This window comes from Heloderma suspectum, chromosome 5, assembly GCF_057233095.1.
Source record: "Heloderma suspectum isolate Gila_16-S chromosome 5, 16-S_ref, whole genome shotgun sequence".
In the NCBI taxonomy this organism is placed as follows: Eukaryota; Metazoa; Chordata; class Lepidosauria; order Squamata; family Helodermatidae; genus Heloderma; species Heloderma suspectum.
In genome coordinates, this window is record NC_139462.1 from 24,458,364 (window position 1) to 24,484,261 (window position 25,898).

Consider the following 25,898-nt stretch of genomic DNA (forward strand, 5'->3'; position numbering starts at 1 on the left):
TCCCCCCTCTCAAGTCCCCTCTTCCTCACTCATTTCCAAATCAAAACCAAAATTCTTCCCAAGAATGCATTTAAACAAAAAGCATCAGTGTCATACCTAAGAAAGAATGAATGAATAAATAAATAATAATAATTAATGGCCTTCTATACACTGAGTAAAGAAAATCCGTCTAATGCAGACTTTCCCAATCTTGACACCCTCCAGATGTATTGGAGGAAAACTCCCATAATCCCCCAGCCAGCTATGCCGACTGGGGGATTATGGGAGTTGCATTCCAACACATTTGGAGGGTACCAGGCGGGGGAAGTCTGGTCTAATGGCTGCTTCTCCCATTATGTTTTTCAGATACAGGAAGACGGATATGTGACGCTGCCACGGCCAAAGCAGACATACAAAGCAAACGAACCTCAGTCCCAAGGCTCTGGTGAAAGCAAGCAGGAGTTCTGATGCACACACGGAGCTCCTAAGAAGCAGGGGCTTCCTCATGTCCAACATGTTCAAATAAAACGACATGGAGGTTTTGGATAATAAAGAAATCTGGATCGTTGAAGTGTTGGATACGTAGGGGTTTGTCACAGGTCATGTGAAAGATTGATTAGATTGATTACAGGAATATGGCTTTTCATTTTTGTTTTGTATGAAAACAATTCACCAGGGAACTTTCCTTGCTTAAGGCCTTGCTGAAATGAACGGGACTGAAGAGTGCATTTATGCTCTCGAGCAGCACCCCACCTTTCAATGGGACTTACAGAAGAGACATCTCTTGTTGGATTGTGTCCTAGGCCCATAAGAAATCTGTGCTTGCCAGGGTATATGTGACAATCCTGAGAAACCCCTGTGCCATCCCACCCATTCATCTGAATAGAATCTTTATTTAAAAAAACAAAAACACCGCTGCCAAGACACAGACTTGGTCTGGCAGCTGTGAAGAAGTGAAAATAAACACTCATTCATGAAAATAAAGGAAGAGGCTGAAAGTAAGAGGAAAGCATCTCATGTTTGTATTGGCTGGGATACAAATGGTCTGAAGGCCTAGGAAACAGCACTGGAATGAATGTACCACCAAGCACTAAAAGAGAAGCAGTAACCCAAAATGTAGGCTGCCACTCTCACTATTGCTCTCTCTTTAAAAAATCAAAAACAAATAATGTATCTAGTCCTCATGTTTGCAAGGGAAAGCTTAAATGTGTTCTCTTGACAATGAAAGGCCAGGTAGGTCCTGCAATTTATCAATCCAGGGAAGTGGCAGCTTCCTTGATTACAGGTCCTTTTCCCTTGTACTTCTATTGCTTCCCCTACAACACTGTCCTTTATTCTCAACTGGTCATTTCAGGCTCATGGCAAAGCATGGAACAAATAATGTCAACTCCCCTTTTCAAAATTAATAGTAGAAAAATGTTGCAACCAAAAATAGCACACACACCCTCAACAAATTGTGTCTAGCGTGCCAATTTTCTTCTCCTAACTGCAGAATTTGGAGTTTCTAGTTACAGACTTTAAAAAAAAGGGATCTTAGATCAGCCTAGAAGTCAGTCTGTGTTCTACATTTTGTATTACAGTAATTTTAAAGACCCATATAGGCTGGCTTTGTGGACATCTGTACAATTTAAAATACAACGGTAAAATATGTATTTAGGGCTAGGGAGGAACAAATGCCCTGGATTCTGCTCAATTGGGAACACTCTCTCTCTCTCTCTCTCTCTCTGAGCAAATTGTAGCTATTTGCTGTACTTTCTCCTCCAAGGGTCAAATGCCTGCTTGTCTGATCCCTTCAGCCAAAGGAGTCTCGAGAATGAGTGGCTTGGCAGGGCCAGAGGCTGCTGGGTCCCTCAAAGCAAGGACAGCCAAGACACGCTGATGTTCCTGGCACAGCTTCCATTACGAGCAGCCAAAACTCCTTAACTCCAGAGTGTCAATAGCAAATCAAGGGAGAGAAGGGGGAGTAAGTGTATAGGGCGAACTGTGCTGGATATTATTATGGACTGGGATTTTGCCCCCAGGGGTCAAACAATGCTCATTCAGCATATCCAGTCCTCTGAAGATATATGCACCCCTGAGATGGGCTTGAATTGCTTCCTGCCCAACAGTCACTTGCACGGCAGTACAAGACCATAACAGGGGGTTATAGCATGGACTATACTGTCCATGTGAACTGCAGGGCAATGTGAGCATAAGATCCACTTATGCCACAGTATGCCTCCATTTTTGGAAACTCCTTCCAAATGTTTGAGTCTGGCATCCAGGGACTGAAGCGGTAGCCACAGAAACCCCTTGCAGAAATACCCTATGCTATGGGATCAGCTCTCAATTCTTCCCATATGTTTCTGATGACACACACCTGATCAGCTGTTGCTGTATGGGGGAAGCTGGTTGTGACTGAGGCAATGGGGTCAATGCAGTGCACAAAAACGGGACTCTCACTCTTGCCCTGCCAGCAATGAGACTAAGCTGATTCAAGCTGAACACTGAGAAAAAGGTCCAAACTCACGATAATAGGGATGGTGTTGGCCCTTGACAGGATCTGCTTGACCAAGCGGTATCTGTCATATAGGGGCTTCATCATCTGTCGTTCATGTTTTGTTACCTGAAAAGAAGAAAACGCGCTTAGCTGAATGCAAGCAACGATGAAGGATTTTGCAAGGAGTAACAGGTTCTTTGTATCACCAACTGTTTTACTGTCCTCTGCTGAACCTCCTGTGAGACGGAAGGACTGATCTACTGTTTGAAGCAGTGCTGAAGCTAAAAACAGAGCAATTTTTCTCCCTTTCTGGTTATTAAGGCAGGCCTAGAAGCAGTTACCACTGGCCAGGATCTAAAATGGCACCACACATACACGAAGAGCAGCTGATATTTAGTCTTCCTCACCTCCTGACCCTCACATCTCACCTGACCCCCTTTGATCCCTATTGCCCCAGTTCTCCCAGGGGCCACAAATCAGTCCTTGCCATCTGAGTGATCAACCTATTTCATGACACCAACCCATGTCAAGAAAAAGCAGGATATACGTGGCATGCAGTCAGAGAATGGCAAGTGGAATTTACTCTCTGTATCTCACAGCTGCACCAATGTTCTGCAATATAACATTATACCCGTAAGTTCATATAGTTATTGCTATCTAAAATGATCATCATAGTTAATAATATAGTTCAGTTCTGCAGTTCTAAGGTTTTATTGTTACCAGCAACACCAACTTAGAAAAGAAACGACTTCCTATCTCTGAGTGCTCCGAGTCCAAGGTCCATTCTTGGCTCCATTTTATCTAAAAGCCTTGCACTGTTTATCTTTGCTGCTCTTATCATCAACTTAAAAAAACAAGTAGTTTTGTCTATCAAGAGGGAGACTTAAATGTTGAAGAGAGAGAAATCTAGTAAACTGTGAGATGTCACGGAATTATGACTTAAGAACATAAGAAGAGCCGTGCTGGATCAGACCAAGGGTCCATCTAGTTCAGCATTCTGTTTACATAGTGGCCAAACAGCTGTCAATCAGGAACTCACAAGCAGGGCATAAGCGCAACAGCACCCTCCTGCCCATGTTCCCCAGCAACTGGTGTACAGAGGCTCACTGCCTCTGGTACTGGAGGTAGCACATAGCCATCAAGACTAGGAGCCATTGATAGCCTTCTCCTCCAGGAATTTGTCCAACCCCTTTTTAAAGCCATCCAAATTGGTGGCCATCACTGCTTCTTGTGGTAGCAAATTCTAAAGTTTAGTGATGCACTGGGTGAAGAAGTCCTCCCTTTTATCTGTCCTGAATCTCCCACCAATCAGCTTCATAGAATGACCCTGGGTTCTAGTATTTTGAGAGAGGGAGAAAAATGTCTCCCTATGCACATTCTCTAAAGCATGCATAATTCTGTAGATCTCTATCATGTCTCATGTTACCCTCCTTTTTTCCAAGCTAAACAATCCCAGCTGTTGTAACCTTCTCTCACAGGGGGAGATGCTCAGCCCCTTGATCATTTAAGTTGCCCCTTTCTGCACTTTTTCCAGCTCTACAATATCCTTTTTTAGGTGTGGTGACCAGAACGGTACACAGTATTCCAAGTGTGGTCGCACCATACATTTGTATAAGGGCAGTATGATATTGGCATGACTTCTGGAATAAATTTGCAGTCTTACTCTGCATTTTATTAGTGCACCATCACTAGCTTCAATTGAGATTTAGATTATACCACCAGGAGAGCGGTGCTTGGCATTTGAGAGGAGGCAGACAAGTTAAATAACTTATTTGGAATTGTTTTCTTCCTGTTGCGACTGTAACACTCCTTGAAATCTATAAAGGAAGTGCTGACAGTAATAATCATGTTGTTAACTTTAGGCAGGCGCTGTGAAACGCTATTTCTAAGAAGGAAAAAGAAAGGCAATTGTAATGCTTAGACAATGGCCTGAATAGCACATATTTTAGGCACAATAGGAATAAAAACAAAAATAGGAATAAAATGGGCAAGAACAAAAACAGGAATAAAATGTTGTCTACAAAACAACCAATAATATGGCTCTGTTCATAACTTTGAGGTGTTTTCCTTACATGTCAAATCATCAACATAGTTTTGTAAGGTCAACACTAGAGGAAATGGAGAGGGGTCATGAGCAGCAGGCTTGTTGCCAAAGACAAGGTAAGCAAGTACACTATGCGGGGATGTGCCATTTCCACCCACTCAAAGCATACAGTACGAATTGGCTCTCAGAGACGTCAATTCTAAATTAACAGCTTGTTCCGATGAATGCTGAAACACTGGCAAATAATACCAGGCCAAGAGCGTAAGGCAAATAATATGGCACATTATACAAGGACAAGAACATGAGGAACAGAATATGAGACCAGGGCTGAAAAGCAAGTCTGGAGGTCTTCCACTAAGAAGAGTTTCCTCATCAGAAGAAACTGACTTTTTGTGAGGTAGAAGTCTAACTGTTATGTTTTGTTTCAATGACTAAAGGACGGAAGATGTTAACAGTACAAGAGAAAAATGTATGTCCTTTCCTCAGGGCTTGAGCATGAGGAAAGATACATTGTAAATTTAGTGTGCTGGTGTGTGGTCTTTTAAGGAACAGCCTGTTTCACCTGCTTTTTCTCCATGGTTTTTACATCTGAAATCTCAGATTTCTATTCAAAGTATTGTTTATGCTTTAACACATTTAAAAGCTTGCAGGGTTTAGAAAGTATGTTTTAACTGTCCCTTATGTTTTAGTGCATTTGGTATAGGAAAACAGAAGTTGTATTTATTTGCAGATTAAATAAACTTTGGTTGTTTATTGCTGAAATATGCTAGGCAGAAACAAGAAGAAATTAGAAAAAAAGTCTAAGTTTGGGCCCATACTAATAAAAAGCTCTAAATTTAACCCCATAAAGGTCAGATTAGTACAGTGTATTTGAGTTAGTTTTTTTAAGAGAGGAATTTGATGTATGCCTGTGTGCGCACAAACATAGTACATAATTAATCTTCATTTTTAAGGTGTGAAATTACAAATAACAGATGGACTCAAAGTCTTAAAAGGAACACAATCTTTCTAATAAACTTTTTTTTCCCTAAGAGAAAGAGAATACCAGAAATAATGTTTTATTGATCTCTCTGAAACTATACCATTATCAGAATGAATACACTTTTTAAGACTGTGAGAATATATTAACAATCTACAAGCAGGGACAAAACACTGCAGCAATGTATGGAGGGACAAGTCTTCACCCCAAAGCAACAGAAAAGGTCAGTAACTAGGGGTGGACCAACAGCAATCCTAAAATACTAACACACCTCTGTGCTGCTGCACTTTACCTCATGTTTAAGAAACAGGCAAACTTTCCTATATTTACTATTTGGTCATCTGGATTCACCCAACTTCGACCATGCTTGATATGAATGCTACCTGACTTACCGGTCTTCCGTGGATGCTTTCGTAATACAAGAGGGCTTTCTGAAGAGCCACTTTCTCTGCTGCTATCTGGTCTCTTGTCATATCCTGCATAAAACAAGCAAGGAAACAAAAGGGAGGGGGATGCAGAGAGAGAAAGAAAAGTTATAGCATAACTGGGAATGCTGCTGTTTTGCTCATTCATCCCAAGTCTTTCCCTGTCCCACCTCAATCTCTCCAAAAGTGCTAAATTGTGAAAAATCCTGATTTACAATACTTATTATTTAGGACTCTCAAGTTTTGTTTTTATTATTTTTTGTTTACAAAAGCAACAAAGAGTCTTGTAGCACATTAAAGACTAACAAATTAATTCTAGCATGCACTTTTGTGGACAATGTCCATTTCATCAGATGCATGAAGCATTATCCGGGAGAGAGCACAGGACAGGAAGGCTTGGTGTGCTATGGTCCATGGGGTCATGAAGAGTCGGACACGACTGAACAACAATGAAGCATTAACCTCAAATTTGACAGATTTATGTATACATGCTGGGGCTGGGAGGCAGGGGAAGATGTACACTGTGTTGTCAGAAGGAATTGAAATGCAAAATGTACAGATAAATGCAAAAAGTATAATTGTTGTCAATTCCCTCTGACAATGCAGATTACATCCCCTCTGCCCCGGCATGTGTGTATAAGGGTGCAATCCTATCGGGATAGGTGGCTGCCTCCGAACTCGGGAGGCGACTGCCTATCCAATGCAGGGCAGGAGCAGTGCAGAGGGGATCTCCTCCTTCGCACTTCAGCTGCCCTGCATTTGTGGCTAGACAGGCTGTGGGAAGTCGGAGTGGGGGACAGAGGCCAGATGACACATAGGAAACGTCAGAAAGGCACTTCTTCCCTCCCTGCCCCAGCCTGTCCCCAGGAACGCCCCATTTTTGCTGCTCTTATGAGAGCGGGGCCGATCCACGCTGCCTATGAGGCAGCGCGGGAGGGAGTGGAGGTCGGTTTCCAGGAACTGACCTATCCTTTGGCTGTCTAGCCACTTACTAGCGGCCATAAAATTGCGCCCTAAATCTGCCAATTTGAGAATGACGCCATGGATCTGCTTAAGTGGACAGTATCCATGAAAGCTTATGCCAGAATACATTTCTAAGATTTTAAGGTGCCACAAGACTCTTTGTTGTTTCTGCTGCACCAGACTAACATGGAGACTCCTCTAGAAGTTTTTTTTTTAGTTGATCAATTGTCAGATTAATGCATTAGTAAAGCAAATTTAAATCAGTATATATATTACCAAAACCTCAATATCAGTGCCTTTTCTGAGATTCTGAAAGAAGTGTGAAATCACTTCCACAGAATCTCATTAATATAACCTACCGTTCATTCATAAAAGGAATGGCCATCTTTTAATTCTTTGGTTTGCACACGAAACCAGCCTCAAACAAACACATATGCTCTTAATGTAAAGCTCTACTGATTAAATGTTGTCCTCAACAACATTTAGTTCTAGTTGATTCATCAGTCAGTTAAACTGCCTAAAGCCTGAAGTCTAATTATTATGAGTAAAGTGGGATGCTTGAGGGCTTTCAGAGAGTTCCGGCTGGCGCTCCTGTCGAAGCCCTGATCGCTCTGTGGAATACAGAGATGACGGGCGGTTGACATGATTACTCCTAAGCATCCTCTCCTGCCAGGCAGAGCCCATCCATCTCTGTGGTTTCCCTGAGAGCCGGAGGCTATGAAGCAGGCTGGGAGACAGCTTGGTCACAAGCAGCAGACATCTTGCTGTGAACCTGACTGAACACAAGTAGGAGCTCATTAACAAGCTCTGTGGTAGCCACGGCAGCAATGAAACCATTTCTCTGCCAACGCTGTGTCCTCACGGTGCTGCCTAGTGTGGAGCTTTTCCAAGTGGTTTGTGGCCTTCTCCAGTTTGGTCTGACTGGGAATGTCAAGGAACCCTTGGAGACATGCTGTGACATATTTTCTAAGCATTTTGAGGATACAGCAGCTCTTATCTGCCATGAAGTGGATGATACTATTTTGACAGGTCAATGTATGGATGTGCCCAGAGCTCTGTTTAGCCCAGTGTTATGGGATAATTTCAGCTGTTGAGGCTTGAGGATGGGGACAAGGTTCCTGGACAAGTACAGGTTACCATCCAGATGTTTAACCCTTGGCCCCCTTGGCTCATGACACTGAGCAAAGAGAGGCTGATTGGTTGGGTCTAGAGGTAGTAAATGCCTCCATGCAAGAGGGAGAGCAGTCCTGGCTACCTTGAAAGAGGTGACTCTGTGGTTCCTCCTAGAAAACCCTCCCAGGACCTGTAAGATTATAATACCCATCAGCCTTCCTGGGTAAGGTGCTAGTTGCTGGGTAGTTGCTGTGCAACTCCAAAATCCCTTGGGTGGTCTGGATCCATTTCAATCAATGCCTGGTTTTGGCACTGAATGTGCCACGGTTGCTACCTATGCCAGGAGAAAGAGAAGGAGAGTGCAACAATGCTTATTTTCCTGGACATCTAGGTAGTTTTCAGTACCATCAACCATGATGACTTTCTAGGGAGACTATCTGCTTTGGGACCGGGGGCACTATTTTGCAGTGTTTCCATTCCTACCCGGATGGCTGATTTTGGAAGGTGGTGTTGGGGAACTACTGCTCAGCTCTATGGCATTCATGCTATGCTTCTATCGCGTGCCCCATGCTCTTTCACGACTACATGAAACCACTGGGTGAGGTCGTCTGTGGATTTGGAGGGAGGCATCATCAGCATGCTTTACCATCCGGACTCAAGTGCTGTATCTGTGCCCAATAAGGGACTGGATGACAGCCAACAAACGGAATCTCCATCCAGACAAGATGGAGGTGCTGTTGGTGGGTGATTCATCTGCCCTAGATGGTGGTGTTCAGCCTGTTTTAGGTGAGACTGCACTCCCTTTGAAGGACCAGGATCACCATTTGGGGACGCTTATTGGTTCAGCTTTGTCACTAGAGGCCAAATGGCTTATGTGGCATAGGATACCTTGCACCAGCTTAGGCTGATTGGCCAACTGCAATGTCTTCTGGGCAGAAACAGCCTTGCCACGGTTATCTATGCTCTGGTAGCCTTCAGATTAGACTATTGCAATGTAGTGTATCTGAGGCTGCCTTTGAAGCCTGCTCAGAAACTACAGCGAGCAAGTTAGCAGCTTTGTTTTGAAGTGAATGGGACTGGGCATTAGGAGCTTATCTGCCAGGTTTTCAACAGCTGCGTTGACTCCTCCTGATCCCTTTCTGGCCATAATTCAAGTGCTGGAGCTAGCTTTTAAAGCCCTTCACAGCTTGGGATCAGGATACTTGAAGGATCACGTGGCTCCACATCAGCCTGCCTGTACATCGAGGACATTGTCAAAGGTCCCTTCATAGGTGCTCCTGCAGACTGAGGTATGTGACGCTCACCTGGGAAAAGCTCAACTGGCACACACGTTGCTACCTTTTGGCAAAGTCCTTTTTAGTTTCCCTGCCTTTTAAAAGAAATTCTAACCCTGAAGTGACTGGCTTTTATGCTGCTTTTATTTGCTGTTTCTTAATCTTACTGTATTTTTAAAATTTTGATTGTTTTACTTCTGTGTGTGGTTAAGCTGTCCTTGAAAAAATTTATTTGAAGGGTGGGGCAAAACTGTATATGGATAAATTAATGAATGAGCCAACAGCCTAAGAACATGTGAATGTTCATTAATGGCTGCTGTATCCCTGTTCTCACCTTCCCTCCATGTGTAGACTGAATGAGTGGAGTGGAAAAGCAGCATCACACCTGGGCCCAGCATTATGGCATGGCTGGGCACCTGCCAAGGGCCTACACCCCAGCAGGGGCCCACTGACAAGAGTCCTCTGGACTTGCTCCTCCTCTTCACCACTGAATCCTGCTTGTTCACCTGCCTCTCGCTCTGGCCCAGACAACGGTGGTGCTGAGGAGGAGGGCCAGCAGATGCCACAGCCTACTTGCTCAGTGGTGTCTGACTGAAGGGGCCCATTGAGGGTGTCTTGCCCAAGGGCTCTCAAAAACCTGGAACTGGCACTGATCTCACCCACTGGCCCTGGCCCTCACTGCCATGATCCATATGCACAGGTATTATGAACAGGGCTTACTTGAGAGAAGGGAATATTGGTATCAAGGCTGCTAGGAAACCCGTAGCGGAATCAACACCATCTTGCACACAACAGCATTTGCAACAAGCCATGAAAGCAAAAAAAACCCAAGGTCATCTCCATGGAGTGTGGACAAAACTCCATGAAATCTGCCAAAGGGCTTCCTACTATCCCTAAAAGAGCTGATAGTGCAGCAGTCACTGACACCAAAGTTCTCAGTGTTGTTATTGCACATCAGAGCTCTTTGCAACCATTATCTCAATAATCAGTTCAGCAATCCCATCAGGTGCTACTCAGCATCTTCATTATCCTTTTATAGATGATGATCTTTAGGCTCAAGTCACATATTAAGTCAACTGCTTAACCTGGGGTCATGCATCAAATCATGTCATGCAGATTAGAGACCCTTTGATATCCTTTAACTACCCTGTTTTACAAAAGGAGCAGATGTTTTGCCACACCATGGGGATGCTGCCAAAAACAATATCCCTGCAGCGATCTCTTCCTCTCCCCACTAGTCATAGATAAAAATCAATGGATGGAAAAAATTAAATAGCCTTTTTGTATCCAAACTGGATTTTAAAAAATTCCCATGCTGGCAAGTGTCTCTTTTTAAACATAACTTTGTTTGCATCAGATTCAAATTTGGTTGTGAGCATTTCAAAGCCTACTCTTAAGATGTCTTAAAACTGAACCCATGACCTATTATCAAAGCACACAAAGATTAAAGGCAGTTTTTCAATGTTAAAGAATGGAACTCAGAGGAAACTATTTCGCTTTCTAGCTCGAGCATTATAAAAATATATGACACAACAAATCATGTATTGCTTCTATTTATCAGTATGGTGTTACTAGTGGAACCAGGGACTGTTGAGTCATACAGGTATTAGGATCCAGAAAATGCCATCCTCCTATTACACTAGAATTATCCACTACGCTCATATGGGAGATCTTGGGTAGGATCCAATAGCTTGCTAACTCTCAGAATTTTTTAATCAGTTCTCAAATAATCAGTTCTGACTATTTACCAACCAAAGAACATGGAAATTTACTTCCCATCTCATGCTGAAACAAGGTCCTATCAGTAATGATCAGCTGTTGCTTCTGTTAAGTTCTGGGTACTTATCTCATTCTAAGCATTTATTCTGAGAAATAACTTCTCATTGAGTTAAATGGGACTTACTTCTTCCTAGGTACGACTTTCAAGTGTGTATAGGATTGCAGCCTTATGGCATGATCCTTTCATGTTTGATCAGAAGTCACACCAATTCTAAAGGACTTACTCTGAAGTAAATGTGCGAAGGATGACAGCCTTACAGCACAATCTAAACATGTTTACCCTACTATGTGCAATGGTACTTACTCCCTAGTAAATGTGTTCAGGGTTGCTACCTTAATCTTCAAATGAGTAATCTGGTTTAGTGTATTTTCATGTGTGCAGAGTCCAACAGAAATCCATTAATTTCTGGTCTGTAAGCAGGTAAAATTAATTCTTTAGTACAAAAAGGCATTTGGGATGCATAATCAAAGGATTTGAGCTTCACTTCTAGGTAATGTAAAAGGCTTTATATAATTGCAAACCAATAGGTTTTAAATTGTTATATCAACCAATCTCTATGCACATATTTTTTTAGAAAATGTAATGAACTACAAGATGGGAAGCTTGATTTAAAATCAATTAACTTAAATCCTGTCCTTTATTTTCCTGGGAGATTGAAATATTTCCACACTTTTGATTGTACCTTAATGTCCTCGGGCCGGTTTGCCTCAGTCCTTTTCTCCTGGAGCTTCTTCTGGATGGATTCCAGGGTTGCCTCCACTGTCGGCTTCGTTGATTTATCAGACATGTCCTGCTTCTTCTCTTCCTCCTTTTCCAGTTTAGACCCAAAACTTTTGGGGAGCGTATTGCTACGCTGGCGCATCACAGGGGCCAGGTCCTCCTCTGACATCTTCAGTTTTGACTCTAGTTTGGGAAGGAAGTAGGAACAAGTGTATTTTCAGCGACAGGCACACCGAAGACAGTCTGTAGAACTACTACGAAACAATGCCGATGAGTCCAAAGTCTATGTGAGGACTCTATGTCAAGTTTAGCCACCCACCTTTCAGCTGCTTTCGAAACTTTGCGAGGTCATTTGTCCACTTCAGCACTTCTAGGTTGGCTGCTTTGTCACTGTGTGATGGCTGTAAGGGCGAGGGGAGGGACAGAAATAGAGGAGTATTTTATAATTATTTTTTGTGAATGCAGGCAGCAGAAATTGAAGCCAAGGATTGCATTCAAGAAGTGTATTTGGTTTAATGCAAGCTGGATAACAGCCTGGGACCTGCTGACCACTAAGAGTCTCTTTGCATGTGATGTAGGGTGTGTGTGTGTGTGTTCGTGTGTGTCTGAATTAGAGATCTGCACATCCCTTTCTCCACACTTCTGGCAACTCATGCGCTCTGAGCGCCACAGATTAAAAAAATACTCTAAAATAATGAAGGATACTTCATATTAGAATTGCATCTGAAATGCAATACTTTTATCTGCAGATGTCAAAGAATGTCAAAGACCAGAAAACATGAAGAAAATGCTATCTTTTTAAAAAAGAGAGTTGTCCGTTGCACACAAAATTGTAACATTTCTAATCCAAATGAAAAGGCTCAACAGCTTGATCTTATACATATTCTACTCAGGACTTCATTGTTTGATCTGAATTCAATGTGACTTACTTTCAAGGAAGTGGTTGTAGGATTGCAGCCTGAGAATGAAAGATGGTGGCCAACTTGTGGCTCTCCAGATGTTTTGGTGTACGACTCCCATCAGCCCTAGGCAGCATAGCCAAAGGTGAGGGATGACAGGAGTTGCAGGCCAAAACCTCTGGAGGGCCACAAGTTGCCCACCCCAATCTAAAGGGCTGTCGACCATTTCTCTTGCTGTGCTACCAGCTGAACAAATTTGCCACTTAGCAATGCAATCTCTGAAGCTGTTGAGGAGAGTAACCATGTCATTTTGGCAACAGGGAAAGCATCTCAGATCCAGACAGCCTTGCCCGATCAATAAAACAAAGGCTTCCAATGACTTACTCTGTATTTCCTCTCCTCTTCAAATTTGTCTTCAAACCTCCTGATCTTTTTCTTCAGTCCTTGAATCCTACGGGTCAGCTGGGCAGGAGTCAAATCTTCTCGGTCATCTTCGTAGGACCCCAGAGAAGAGCTTCTTCTCCTGTAACGAAGGTGGCAGGATTATTGCTGAATTCATCAGTGTATTTATTTTATTTATTATTACATTTGTATCCTGCCTTTTTTCCTCTTGCAAGGAACCCAAGGCAGCTTACATAGTCTTCCTTTTCTCTATTTTATCCTCACAACAACCTTGTGAGGTAGGTTAGGCTAAGAGTCAGTGACGCATCCATAGTCACCCAGTGAGCTTCATGGCCAAGTGAGGATTAGAACCTGGATCTCCCAAGTCCCAGTCCAGCACTCTAACCACTACACCACACTGGCTCTCATATGTACTATAACAGGAAATTTTATTATTGCATTTTATTATTTATTATTTTACTGTTTCTAATCTGCACAGAGTACACTTGTTACTGGGCAGATTAAAGTTATAATAAATACATACATACATACATACATAGATAGGGTTCTACCTGACACAGAGAAAACCAAATCCCCAAGAAGTCAGTAAGATTCTACAATAGGAATCTACCTTATACCAGGTCATATTATTTGTCCATCTAACATACTTCGTTTATTTGAACTTGGCAGTAGCAATTAAGGGTCTCAGGTAGAGGTCGCTCATCTTACCTGGTATCTGATCCTATTAACTAGAGATACCAGGGATTAAACCTAAGACCTTCTGCATGTAAAGCAGGTGCTCTTACCACAAAGCGAAGTTCCCTCCCTGAAGCAAGTGGTACTTAAACAAGTCATGGCTTGCATATGAAGGGATGGTGCGAAAGATTTTAGTACTGCCCCAATGGGATTATAAAAGTGGGAGGATGAATTTCTAGCCACTAATCAGAACAGTTAACCAACGTAGCTTTTTGGTTAGTAAACTGGACTTTTTGATCTAGGATACCTGGCTTTGCATTTCAGCACTCCCACAGCGTTACTGTGTGGCTTTTGGTAAATCACGAACTCTCTGCTTCAGTTCTCTTTCTGTAAATTGGGTACAGTGACCAACTGTACAGGATGCAAAGGCAAACAGGATAGAAAGTATAAAAGGCTTTCAAAATTAAAACTACTATGTAAAATTATTAGTACTGGGGGCTGGGGAGGTACAAAAGAATTGGAAATAACCTGAAGAACCTTTGAGGGGGCTTCCTGACTTGAAGGTTTGCAGAGTGTCAGGGGCACAGAATTATAAACACAAATTGTGCTGATCCCTCTGTTGATGGCCAACCTGGGTCCAAAAATCAGCAACACCAACCTCTCATGCAAGGAAGCAGCTCTTCCTTGAGGTGCTGCTGGCTCTTTTTCCTGACATGCCAGTTGTGTACGTGCAGGGATTGTTTTCCTAACTGTGGGGGTGGGGAGAGAGCATTCAAACCTTTGATTCGCCCTCTTGCATACATTTCGGCGATGGATATAGCACGCTGCTGAGCCTGTGTTTTGTCTTTAAAGCTTGGTTTACGCACACACAGTGGAATAAAGTGGCACAATCTTGAAGGGGTGCAGTGGGCTGAACCACTTGAGACTAATAGGGACGGAAATACCATACCCACCTTCCCCAAGTAAAGTACTCCCTGTAAGAAGAAAACTAACACATCAAGGAGAAAACTTTTAGATCACCCCCTCTTTAATGTTCTAGTTTTATACTTACAGGGAGTTATTTTTACACAGCTTAAGTATTTTAAATTGTGGTGTCATCCCCACACAGCCTGGAGTGGCACATTCTACTATCATTCCCTCTAATAATGAACTCAGGTGGTGAGTGCCAAAAGAAAAGGGGCCAAAATGGCTACTGAGAAACAAGAGGCAGGTATCAGTGTACTTGGGGGAACCCCGAGGTTTGTAGAAGCACAAAGCATCTTTAAAAACAAACCTAAGAGGGCATCCTCCCCCACCAAAATTTAGTGCAATGAAGACTGAGTATAGGAAGAAGAAAGTGGAAGGAATGTCTGGCTGGAAACCTGGAGCATTCCTGTCAAGAGGGAGGAGATATTGCAAATGTTGCATTTGTCTCATTCTGCTGCACAAACGTTTTCTCCTGCAAACTGATGTCCTAGTTATGGCCTTCCGGAAGGCCTTCCTGGGGTCTTTTCAGAGTTACCACCTAGCAGCCTACCTCATGAATGAATGTGAGTTGGGAGGGGAAGGAGGCACTTCTGTGTCGTCCAGGTACTGCTGACTTTGCCCGTAGGCATAGAAACGAGGGGACAGCATTGGGTCGCTATCTTCATCCAAAAGCTGGCGAATGAGGCGGCCAGCCTGAGGGGAGAGGCGGGCTTCATCGGAATCTAAGCCATCACGCTGCCAGGAGGAGAAGGCAGGGACAGGCTCTGGAAAACAAATGGGAGGGAACAGCGAATGAGCGTTTGATGACTGTCACCTGTAGTTTAATACTAATTTATTATATTTATTGAATGCCTCATAAAACTAGTTCTCTAGGTATTGTACAGCACTTAAAAACATAATAATAAAACAACAGAAAACACACAAAAACACTGAAATCCAGGAGGAGATAAAAATAAGCACATACCAGCAGAACAATACAATATAAAAAGCTAAAACAAACCACCAGGAGTTCATACCACCGCCCAGAGACTAATAATTGATCTAAAATACTTTAAATGTTGAAATAAATTAAATGCCTGGGAGAACAAAAAGGTCTTGGCTTGGCCCCCCCAAAGTCAACAAAGTGAGTGCCAGGCAAACTTTCCTAGGGAGAGCATTCCAAAGCAGGAGGGCCACGATTGAGTCCTCTCTGTCATAGCCAGTCTCCAAACTCAGATTGAGGCAGCACTCGAAGAATGGCTTCCATAAATGACCTTAAGGCAGGGGTAGGTACATATGGAAGGAGGCATTTCATCAGGAACTGTGGTCCAAGCCACGTAGAGCTTTAAAGATCAAAACCAGCAGTTCGAATTGAGCTGAGAAATGAGCTGGAAGCCAGTGAAAGTGAGAAAGGACCAGCGTAATATGATTGTAACAGCTAGTCTTTGTTGAAATCCTCACTGCCATATTTAGCACTAGCTGAAGTTTGGAAACTGTCTTCCAAGGCAGCTCCAGGTACACTGCATTACAAAAGTCAATAGGTATAATTCGCTAGCATCACTGATACAGATTATTTCCCCAGACCTCTAGATTAAAACTCCTGAACTGGCACTAAATGTTGGCTTCTGATCCTGTTTAGAACTGGGAACACATCAGTGTAAAGTAGTCACCTGAACCAGAAACTAGCTTTTAAGAAGACTGAAAATTGGAAAAATGCATCTTAAAAGCTCCCACATTTTGAAAGATCAAATACAAAGAAACCATGAGGCTTGAATAGGCCCAACTCTAAATTAGACTGGGGCCAATCATGGAAAGAGTGTAGGGTTGGTATCGCTAATCAAAATCATGATTTTGAGTGTAGGGTTGGTATCGCTAATCCAGATGGAAGAGTTAGCTACACAAAAATGATCTAATTGTGGTGTATGATCTTTTGTAAACTGCCCAGAGAGCTTTGGCTATTGAGTAACATAGCAATGTAATAAACAAATAATTTATTCCTGCGCTCCCTCTTTGTCAGGGATGGCAGAAACAGTCAACCTGGTGCCCTTCAGATGTTTCAGATAACAATGTCCCATAAGGCTCAGCCAGCATGGCCAATGGTCAGGGATTATGGGAGTTGTAGTCAAACACAACTGGAGGGCACCAAGTTGGCTACCGCTGCTTTATGGGTCTGGTTCCTTTTGGGTTGATCTTGTGGGATGCTGATGAATGGGTGGATGGGTCCTGCCATACTTGTCCAAACCCTCCAACTCTAGTAGAATGGGATATATCAAAATTTTCAACTTGCAAAGTTGTTCCATTGTTGAATTATGTTAACCACAGACATAATTCAGCAGCCACCTTTCTAGTATCCAGTGCAATCTTCAGAGCATCCTTAAACTCATATTATTCCCTTCCTCTCCAAATGCTTGAGGTGGCCTATGCTTCTGAGAAACATAAGACTTCCATGAAAAGCTGTAAACTTCAAAACACAGTCCCACCAAAAACAACAGCGGCCTGATGCATTTCGAAAAGTTTGGGAGCAGCAGTAATGACCAACAAAACCACTCTAAGGGCACAATCCTATGCATGTTTACACAGCTGGGAAGAAATCCAACAGCTCCCAGGATGGCTGGCTGGGGAATGCTGGGAGGTGTAGGATTTTTTTCTGTCTAAATATGCATAGGATTACATCATAAGAGTCTCAAGTTCAATCCACATGCTCTTTGAAACAACAAGATTTAGGTCCTAACTAGGTGTTACTGGAAGCATGGGGATAACACTGACCAGGATCTCCCCAATAATGTTTAGCAAAAGGGAGTGGGAGCGTGACATGACTTCATTGTGTTTAACATTTTCCTTACTCCAGTTCAGTGGCCACTGCTTGCAGGTGGCGGGGGTAGAAACCCTGGACAGAATGAGCTGTACCCAATGTTAGTCTAATTTAAGCCCCATTCAGTTCAATGGGTTTACTCTAAGTAGTACTAACATTGGATACAACCCAACAAAGTCATATCACAAGTTTCTTTTACCAGACAGGCAAAGACAATGTGGGATGGTGGCAGCTCTGGATCCACTGTTCATTTAAGCCCTTACACTGGTCCTGAAGGGAGATAAAGGAGGAGCAGTGCCATAGCTTTTCAGGGAGACATTTACAGCCTTGGGGTAAGTGCAGAAAAGGCCATGCTCTGTATGCGCAGTGCTCTCTCATAATGACAGCACTTGGCCATGACTTCACCCAATAAGCACATTTTTGGGACCCCACAAATGCTAGCTTCTGATTTTTTCCTCCCATTATTGGATATAAGTTTGCTTCAAAGAAGCTCAAACACATTCAAGAAAGCACCAGAAGTGAGAGGAGAGGATTATGAGTAAATATTGTAAACAAGCAGCAACATAGTTTAATGGCTCTGACATTGATTTTTTTTCCTTTTGAGTTACCCACTATTTGCTTCCTATCCAACATTTAAAATGTGTTTGCTTCTGAAGAGCAAAGATTAAACTTCTTAATTTGTTTGGTGAGCTTTACATGCACCATTTTTGTAGCTGCCAAAAGGTCTTCTTCAAAAGAGAGCACGTTAAGAGACCTGGCAGAATACCTCAATGGTGATATACCACTATGTAAAGGAATGCCACCCCCATATAAGAGAACACTATTTTTGGATCCTCCCACAGCCTGTTCAGACCACCATGTAATACAGTACTGTCAAATCTACCCCATTCCAAAGCTTCTTCTGAACCTCTCTCCAAAATTCTCAGCTACCCTAGCACTTGTTCTTTCTCCTTTATTTGTTTTATTTTTTTTAAAAAGGATATACAAAATACCATCCTTCCTTATTGTGGAATACTAGCTGATATACCCGGCGTTGCCCGGGATGTAATTTTGTCATAGGCACTATTTGTTAGAAACACATTAAGGTAGGTTTACGCTTCTTGGAAAGGCCCCATAAGAAAGGTGAAAAGTTGAATCCACCAGACTTGATTAAAAAAGCACAACAATTATAATGAGCAGATTGAATAAAAAACACTACTAAAAATGCAAGAGACTGAATCTGTAAGCACTACTACAATATAATCCACACTGAATCTCATACCACTATTAAAATGTTCAGCAGAGGCTTCCTTGTTGGATATTGTAGGAACTGGGGAGAGAAACTAAATGCTCTCCACAGTCAGAAAAGAAACCATGAGTAAAGGGGAGGGAACAAACGGCAGCCAGCCAATCCAAGGTGAAGGAAGTCAGAGTGAATGGGAGAGAGACCAATAGAATGAAAGATGGCAAATACAATGACTGGTAGCTGAAATCAGAAACCTGGCCTGTACCATGATTGAGAGGGTGTACTTGTTAGTAAGGGAAAGTATAAACAAAGTAATAATGTAACCCAGTGACTCCTGTCATACACTCCGGCAAGTGAGAATGTGAACTAAAAGCAGCAGGAACCCTAGGGCCCAAATGGCAGGCTCAGTGGCCCCTGCAGTGTGATTAGGCCCAGGGCAGCTCCCCCTTATGCCCTGTCTTGCAGATGGCCCTGCAGCCAGCCACAAACACACAAACCCACACATAATTTTTGACACACACATACATACACACACACACACACACACACACACACATATATATATATATATATATATATATATATATATATATGATTACAGCAAAATAAAACAACCATTAACACACCCTGCCCCAAATATTTGCTTATTTGAACACCAGTTCTTTTGAAAGTCTGCAGGGCTCCAAGAATGTATGTACATTACACAGTCCAATGTAGCGCGGTATCTATCTTAGGAACATAGAAAGCTGCATTATACTGAGTCAGACCACTGGATCATCTAGCAAAGTATTGTTGATACTGACAGGCACCAGCTCTCCAGAGTTTCAGGCAGGAGTTTTTCCTGTCCTACCAGGAGATGCTGGGGATTGAACTTGGGACCTTTGCCGGTAAAGCATGTGTTCTATCACTGTGCTATGACCCTTCCCTGAGCCAAGGCCCTTATCTTGAGATTTGCTGTACCATTACAAAACCAGGTATTAACTATAGATTGACAAAGCCTCTTATGATTGTTGCTTTAGCATGCTTTCATCATGTTCTAAAAGAATCAAAGCTAACATCCCTCACTTTCTGAGTTGATACAGGAACATAGGTAGCTAAGTAGTGGTAGACATCCTTCGCATATCTAAAGGTTCCTGGTTCAATCCATGGAAACTCAAGATCAGAAATGTCATGCATCAGGGCTGGGAAAGAATATAGACATAGGTTACTGAAGAGCCCAAGCAACCCAAACTCAACAGCATAAGGCACCTCCATTTAACAACTGTTGGGAGACTACAGTGATCGAGAAAGGGTTCCCAAACGTCTTCTGACTACACCAAAGTTCAGGTCCCATGTCAGTCCTCCTGTATCCCCAAAGATGGAGACCTTCTACCTGACCAGGGGCCCACTTGTGCCTTCCCAGCATGCTCTGCTTAATCCTTCCTCTTTTCCATTGTGACATCATCAAACTCTGGGCTACCCATGCTTTTGAAGCCAAGCTTCTGTTACTCTGAAATGCTCAGACCACCAGGCATTTACTCCCATTGACATGCCTCTCCCTGAAGTTGTTCACCCCACTTCCCTGGAGACCTGCAAAGGACAAATTCAAGCAATCCCACTTTCATACAGCAGACACCAGGCTCCCATCTCAGACTAACACAGCAAAGCTTGAAGCAGCTCAAATCTGCTGGTGGACTTAATTGGTCAAATTTAAAGTACAATACACAGTGTGTTCTGGGGAGTGGGGGAAAAGTGGGAAAGGGAATAAACCAGAGTGGGAAGCCAGGGTGAACAGCATATTGGAACACACTGAAAGGGATCGTCTCATCTTGTGACTGTTCCCCACCAGATCCCATGAGGACTCTGATCTTCTGCATTTGGATAGTTTACTAAGCTGGTTTGCATGCTCCTACTTAGCTCCACAGGATTAGATGGTTTAAGATTTGTGGCTTTGAACTTGTAATTCTGAAAAGGAATTCTGGAGTCAAACATAACAAACTGCCCCGCAAAGGTAGAACTTTTTTGGAAGAGCGGAACTGCCGCAAAAGATCTTATAAGAGCTTTACAATAATGCTTTTCCTGCTTAGGAAAAAGTGCTTAGTTTGATCTTGCACTAGTAAAGTCACCAGATCTTTAGATTCCTGAAACTCATTCACTGTAATTAATTAATTGTCAACTTTTCCCTGTAATGTTATCAGCATTAAGGCTCAGCTTACATATTCTGCAGAATCTAGTAGTAGCAGATTTTCCTAGTCTATACCGCTGTAGCATGGTTGAATACTATTCCATGGACAAAGCTCCCTGCCTAAGAAAACTAGCATGTTAGGGAGAAGGATTCAGCCATGTCTACTCCTTGGTGTGTTACTTTTCAACATGCAGTGAGTTCTATCTCCCCCCTGCCCCCAACCGCCAAAACACTTCCAAATGAAAGCACACTCAAGCTTCCAAACCTTTACCTCTACAGTCTCAAGTGGTATGGTCAAAGAAAAGCTTTATCACTTGATTCTGATGAATGGGTAAACTAAACTACTCTCTGCCAATAATCTCGTGTAGCATTTTAACCAGAGCTGGGCGCAAATGGCCTCTTGAAATTCTCCACCTGACTTGTTGGCAGAGAAATTTGAGAGTCAATTTCACTGAACTTCTCCAGGGGAAGGAGAAATTCTCAACAATTTCTCCCAGGTAGGTCTCTCCATTGGCAAGGCTTGTAGCACAACTTCTTTTTTCCTAAGGGGTTTGGGGGTTTTCATGCTGCAACAGCATCAACTGTCTTGGCAGGGAGGCCTCCAGTTTGCATCCACCGCAATGTAGGTGCGGGCAGTGTTGTGTCCAGCTCCAGTGATGAGGTGGAGTTAGTGCTCTGCCAAAATCTGTCTTTCAGTTTCCTGAAAGTTTCCTCTCCTTGTGAAAGAGCCTACCATTGTTCTGCCTCATTCAGGATGTTTTATAATTTATTTCTGTGGTATTTTTGAGCTTACCTAACCACAGCTAGCCTCCCAGGCTGCCTGCACATCCTGATCTGAAAAAGCCCTATGGGAGGAATTACCTCATGGTGCCTTAAACTGGGCTTTAGCTGAAGCTGAGGAGGCTACAGGCAGCCAGAGATGATTGTACAATGAAAAACAGGACATATATACTCACTTCTCAGCCACCTCCTAAGTAAGGTAAGCCCAACAAACCCAAAACCAACCCATGAGAATTTCTTCAAAATTTCTTCACCATTGAATGGCTTTTCAGAAGCAAATTCTCTTCTATTGAATTGAATGAGAACGATCAAAAAAATGTGGGAGAAATTTTCAGCACAGCACTAATTTTAACACTCTGTCATAAATAGCTCAAATGGTTATCAAACTGGGATACTGGTTAGCATTTGGGAGTCACTTGACAGTTTCTTGAAAGAAAAATACCCTACAGTATCTGTCCTCTGCTCATCCCTCGCACTCCAACCGCAAACTCTCGTTCTCAGGTTTTGAGGTCGTATTCCTCAAGCAAAAGATCACTGTGCCTCAAAACATTCTACAGAGCCAGTGTGTCTCCATATTCCTCTCTCTGCATACAAAGGAAAGGAGAGGCAGTGGGTGCAATGTTTAGAATGCTATAAAGTGTATACCGACTATACTTACTGGCAATAAAAGCTTTAAGTTAAAATATGCTGGGTTTTGTATGTTGGCCCCACCCACCGAATGTGGCCCCTGTGAGCTTCTCTGCAATCAAATTTGGACCTTGGGATGAAAGGGGTTCAACACCTCTAGTATAAATGTTTGCAGAGAAGGAAGGGGAGTCTCACATGACAAGGGACTACAGCAGAAGCAGGGAGGAATTTGGGCTGGATTAACCATTTTGAGAAGGTCTCTACAGACTTATGGAATTTCCAACACAAGATGTGGTTATAGCAAATAGCTTACAGCTTTAAAGGCAGATTAGACAAATTCATGGAACCTCTATGTTCAGACTAGGAGACCTCTGACTGCCTGATGATGTGTACAACAAGGGATGCCTTGCCACGGATCTTCCAAGAGATATCTGGTTGGGCACTGTTCTAAACAGAATGGATGGGCTTTTGGTCTGATCCAGCATGGTAATTCCCGTGTGTTTAGTTGCTTGCGCTTACAAAATGTGCCAGCATAGGGTGAAGCAAAAGGTCAACCACAGAATGTATTCCACTGAAAATTAACCATGTGCTTCCAGCAGATTTTTTTAATTTAAAATATTTTTATACCACCTTTCGAGGCAAAGCCTCCTAGGAGCGACTTTATTTAACAATAAAATACAATATTTAAGTGAGAACAGCAGCATAAAACATTTAAAATAAAGGCAACAGTAAAAAAAAAACACTAATTCATAAAATAATGCTGGGATCCATTCATTTAAAAGCAGACTGGAACATTCAGGTCTTTAAGGCCCATTTAAAAACAGTAAGGGAGGGAACAATGTGCACATCCCGTGGTAGGCTACTGAGCAAGAATGGAGCCACCACAGAAAAGGCCCTCGCTCTTGTGCACACCAATCTAATAGATCTTACATGATTAGGGGCTCCATAGCCAATCTTAGGCCCCTGGCAGGTTCAAACAGATCCAGGTGCTCCTTCAAATTACCTTCTATTTCCTTCTATTTCACCTGGGATGCATTTATAAAAACAAGCAACTGGGGAAGAATGGCAGGGATTTCACATCTTGTAGCTCTAAAAACCGATTGTTCAGAAAGTTAGACTGAAGCCTATCACATGTTCATGCCATCTGTTCTACATGTTTGTCTGCGGGGGCATAGGTTCATGTTCAAGCATTAACTGTCTTAATAAAATAGTCCAAAACATGACAACCATGGAAGCGTGGAAGGCATTAAAAGCATTTGCATATTTACATATAGTGTGTAGTTCTCTCTAAACTCAAGAGGTCAGTCTGGATGGTTTTAGGAGTGAAAACACTGACTTATTTCCTGCTCACTAAGGAAAACAAGCCATTGATTACTGCAAGACAGTGACCTACTACAGCATATTTAAGGTTTAACTATCTTAAATATGCTGAACACACATATCCTATCTTAAATATCCTATATTACTACATGCAGATACCACCCGTGTCACAAAAATGTTACTCTCAAGAACAAAACAAATTATACATGGCATAAATTAAAAGCAAGTATATATGGCTAAACACATAAAAAGGGCAGAAAAAAACCACTACTCGCAATTTTTCAGAAACATTTGTAACAGTCCCAAATTAGTACAATTTGACAAGTTTTCCTCACTGCTTGTAAAAATGTTCATTTCTTTCTTTAAAGTGTTCTCATTTCCCCTCAGTGACATCATTAGACAGACAGCAGCAGCATCATATAATGTCATATATTATGTGATCCTTGATTGGCTGCGAATACGCATGTGACTAATCCAAGGAACAGGAACTTTGGGGGTGGGGAATGAAAAGGCAATTGCTGGAAATTATTGATATGAGTTTTGCTAAATTGATCAGATTTCTCTAGTGAAGGAAAAGCATATAAGATTTTTTGCTTTTGCTTTTTTTGTAAAAGGAGGCACCACACTTCTTCAGTTACATTAGATACAACTGGTGAAGAAGACGATGACCTTCAAACGCTCATGCCACAGCAAACACAGGTTTGTCTCAGGAAGTAAGGTTAAGATGACTAGCAGGGTTTGGGGGTGAGCAAGAGGGGCTCCAAGGGAAATGTAGAAGAGATTAAAGGGTTCTAGTTTGCAATTAAGGGCCGTGGGGACCCACCACCAAGTGAGGTGTGTGCACCTGGTTATGAATAGCTAAGAGGACAGGGAACTTAAGGGGCAACAGAGTTATAAGATTATGGCCCAAGGGCAGACAGAGAAGAGCACTATGCTAAAAAGAAGAGGGAACAGGGAGCTGCTCAGCTGAAAGAGATGGGATCTAACAGCATAAATCTGTGTGTGTCTCTGTGTGCAGGAATCAAGAATATTGGAGAACACGACTACAAGGGGAAGAAAAAGAAGGGCCGCTACATGTGGATACAAAAGATGATAAACTGTGCCACAAGGGCAGCTCATGACAAGAGATCTGAAGAGTCACATATTCTGACTCTGTGGTGTACGGATGGCGGTGGAGTTTAATCTTCTTAACTTCTACCTGTAAAAAAATCAAACCAGTATATGCAGATGTCATGCAATTCCCCCAGTGGCAGAATAGCAATCCCTTCCTCTGCATTCAATTAAAATGTCAGTGAGTGGGTCGTTTGGTATTGCCTACCTGTTCCTGTGGACTCTGATTTCCCCACAGTATCCTGCTGTGATAAGATGTTTAACACCAGGCTTATGCACTTTCACTTGCCATGGCAAGTGTACCAGCACCCTCTGGCAGCTGTGACAGGTGACCCGCCTTCCTCCTAACTCTGAAGCTGTAGAGACGTCTCCTCTGCAGCTCCAACAGTGGGTAGAAGGCTGGAGGGGGGGAGGGGCAGCTGTATGGCCAAGGCAACCCTGAGTGCGTTGGCCAAGCCAGGCCAAGCCATCAAGCGCCTCACCTCCAACACACTCTTTCCTGGTCCAGATCAGGAAAGGTTGGTGGGGGGCTTCCTTCACTATTGCTAGGTGGACGTGCTGCAAGCGCCTCTGCCAAGCAGGGACCAAGCTGGCAGGGGAAGGACAGGGGCAGGAACCTGGCAACCTCAATGACTGGCTTGGCTAGCAAACCCAGCCAAAACTGCAGATCCCTGCTTAATATTTCCACTAAGCATTTATCTCAGCTGGATTTGGGGATTTCCTACCATGAAATATAGCGCACATCTTGAGTTCTGAACCCAGGAACAAGAGTTCCAGGGAACTAACATGAGCGACACATGCAGCACAATCCTATGCCTGCTTACTAAGAAGCAAGTCCCACTGAGTTCAGTGTGGCTTACTCCCAAGTAAGTGTATATAGGATTGCGGCCAAGATTATTTTTAGCTATTGGAATGCAGACAGAAGCCTTCCAGGAACACACAATGATACGTGCTAGAAGTTATTTCTTGCCCGGCAAACATGAGAACCTTCTTCACAATCTGCAACCACATTTTGCTTTTCCAGACTACAAAGTACTTTATTCCTTCATTCCAATCCTCGTGAAATACGTCCCTGTGATTCTGTAAAAACTTCATGAGAAAAAGTTTGGACTCCTGTCCCACACAATTGGAAATGCACTGATGCTTACTGCCACACTTTTGGTTCTGTTAGCATCTCGTCAAG

The 25,898-nt window shown here is 42.8% G+C and overlaps 2 protein-coding genes and 1 long non-coding RNA gene across 6 annotated transcripts in view; 2 read left to right on the top strand and 1 right to left on the bottom strand.

Annotated features, from left to right (window-relative positions):
• The window catches only part of HERC3 (HECT and RLD domain containing E3 ubiquitin protein ligase 3), a 98,423-nt gene extending 97,323 nt beyond the window's left edge, over positions 1-1,100 (top strand). For both annotated transcript variants that reach the window (XM_084855622.1, XM_084855620.1), the window contains exon 28: positions 346-1,100. The gene's annotated coding sequence lies outside the window, so the exon portion shown is untranslated. The remainder of the gene's footprint in view (positions 1-345) is intronic.
• The window catches only part of FAM13A (family with sequence similarity 13 member A), a 196,142-nt gene that overhangs the window by 10,713 nt on the left and 159,531 nt on the right, over positions 1-25,898 (bottom strand). For all 3 annotated transcript variants that reach the window (XM_084855625.1, XM_084855624.1, XM_084855623.1), the window contains 6 exons: positions 15,249-15,462; positions 13,040-13,178; positions 12,076-12,157; positions 11,719-11,939; positions 5,874-5,957; positions 2,489-2,584 (listed from right to left, as the gene is read on the bottom strand). In XM_084855625.1, the coding sequence (XP_084711751.1) occupies positions 2,489-2,584; positions 5,874-5,957; positions 11,719-11,939; positions 12,076-12,157; positions 13,040-13,178; positions 15,249-15,462 (836 nt within the window). The remainder of the gene's footprint in view (positions 1-2,488; positions 2,585-5,873; positions 5,958-11,718; positions 11,940-12,075; positions 12,158-13,039; positions 13,179-15,248; positions 15,463-25,898) is intronic.
• Positions 9,180-24,927, top strand: LOC146343713 (uncharacterized). The gene is made up of 3 exons (XR_014791977.1): positions 9,180-9,271; positions 24,220-24,304; positions 24,624-24,927. It is a non-coding gene; the product is annotated as an uncharacterized LOC146343713 (long non-coding RNA).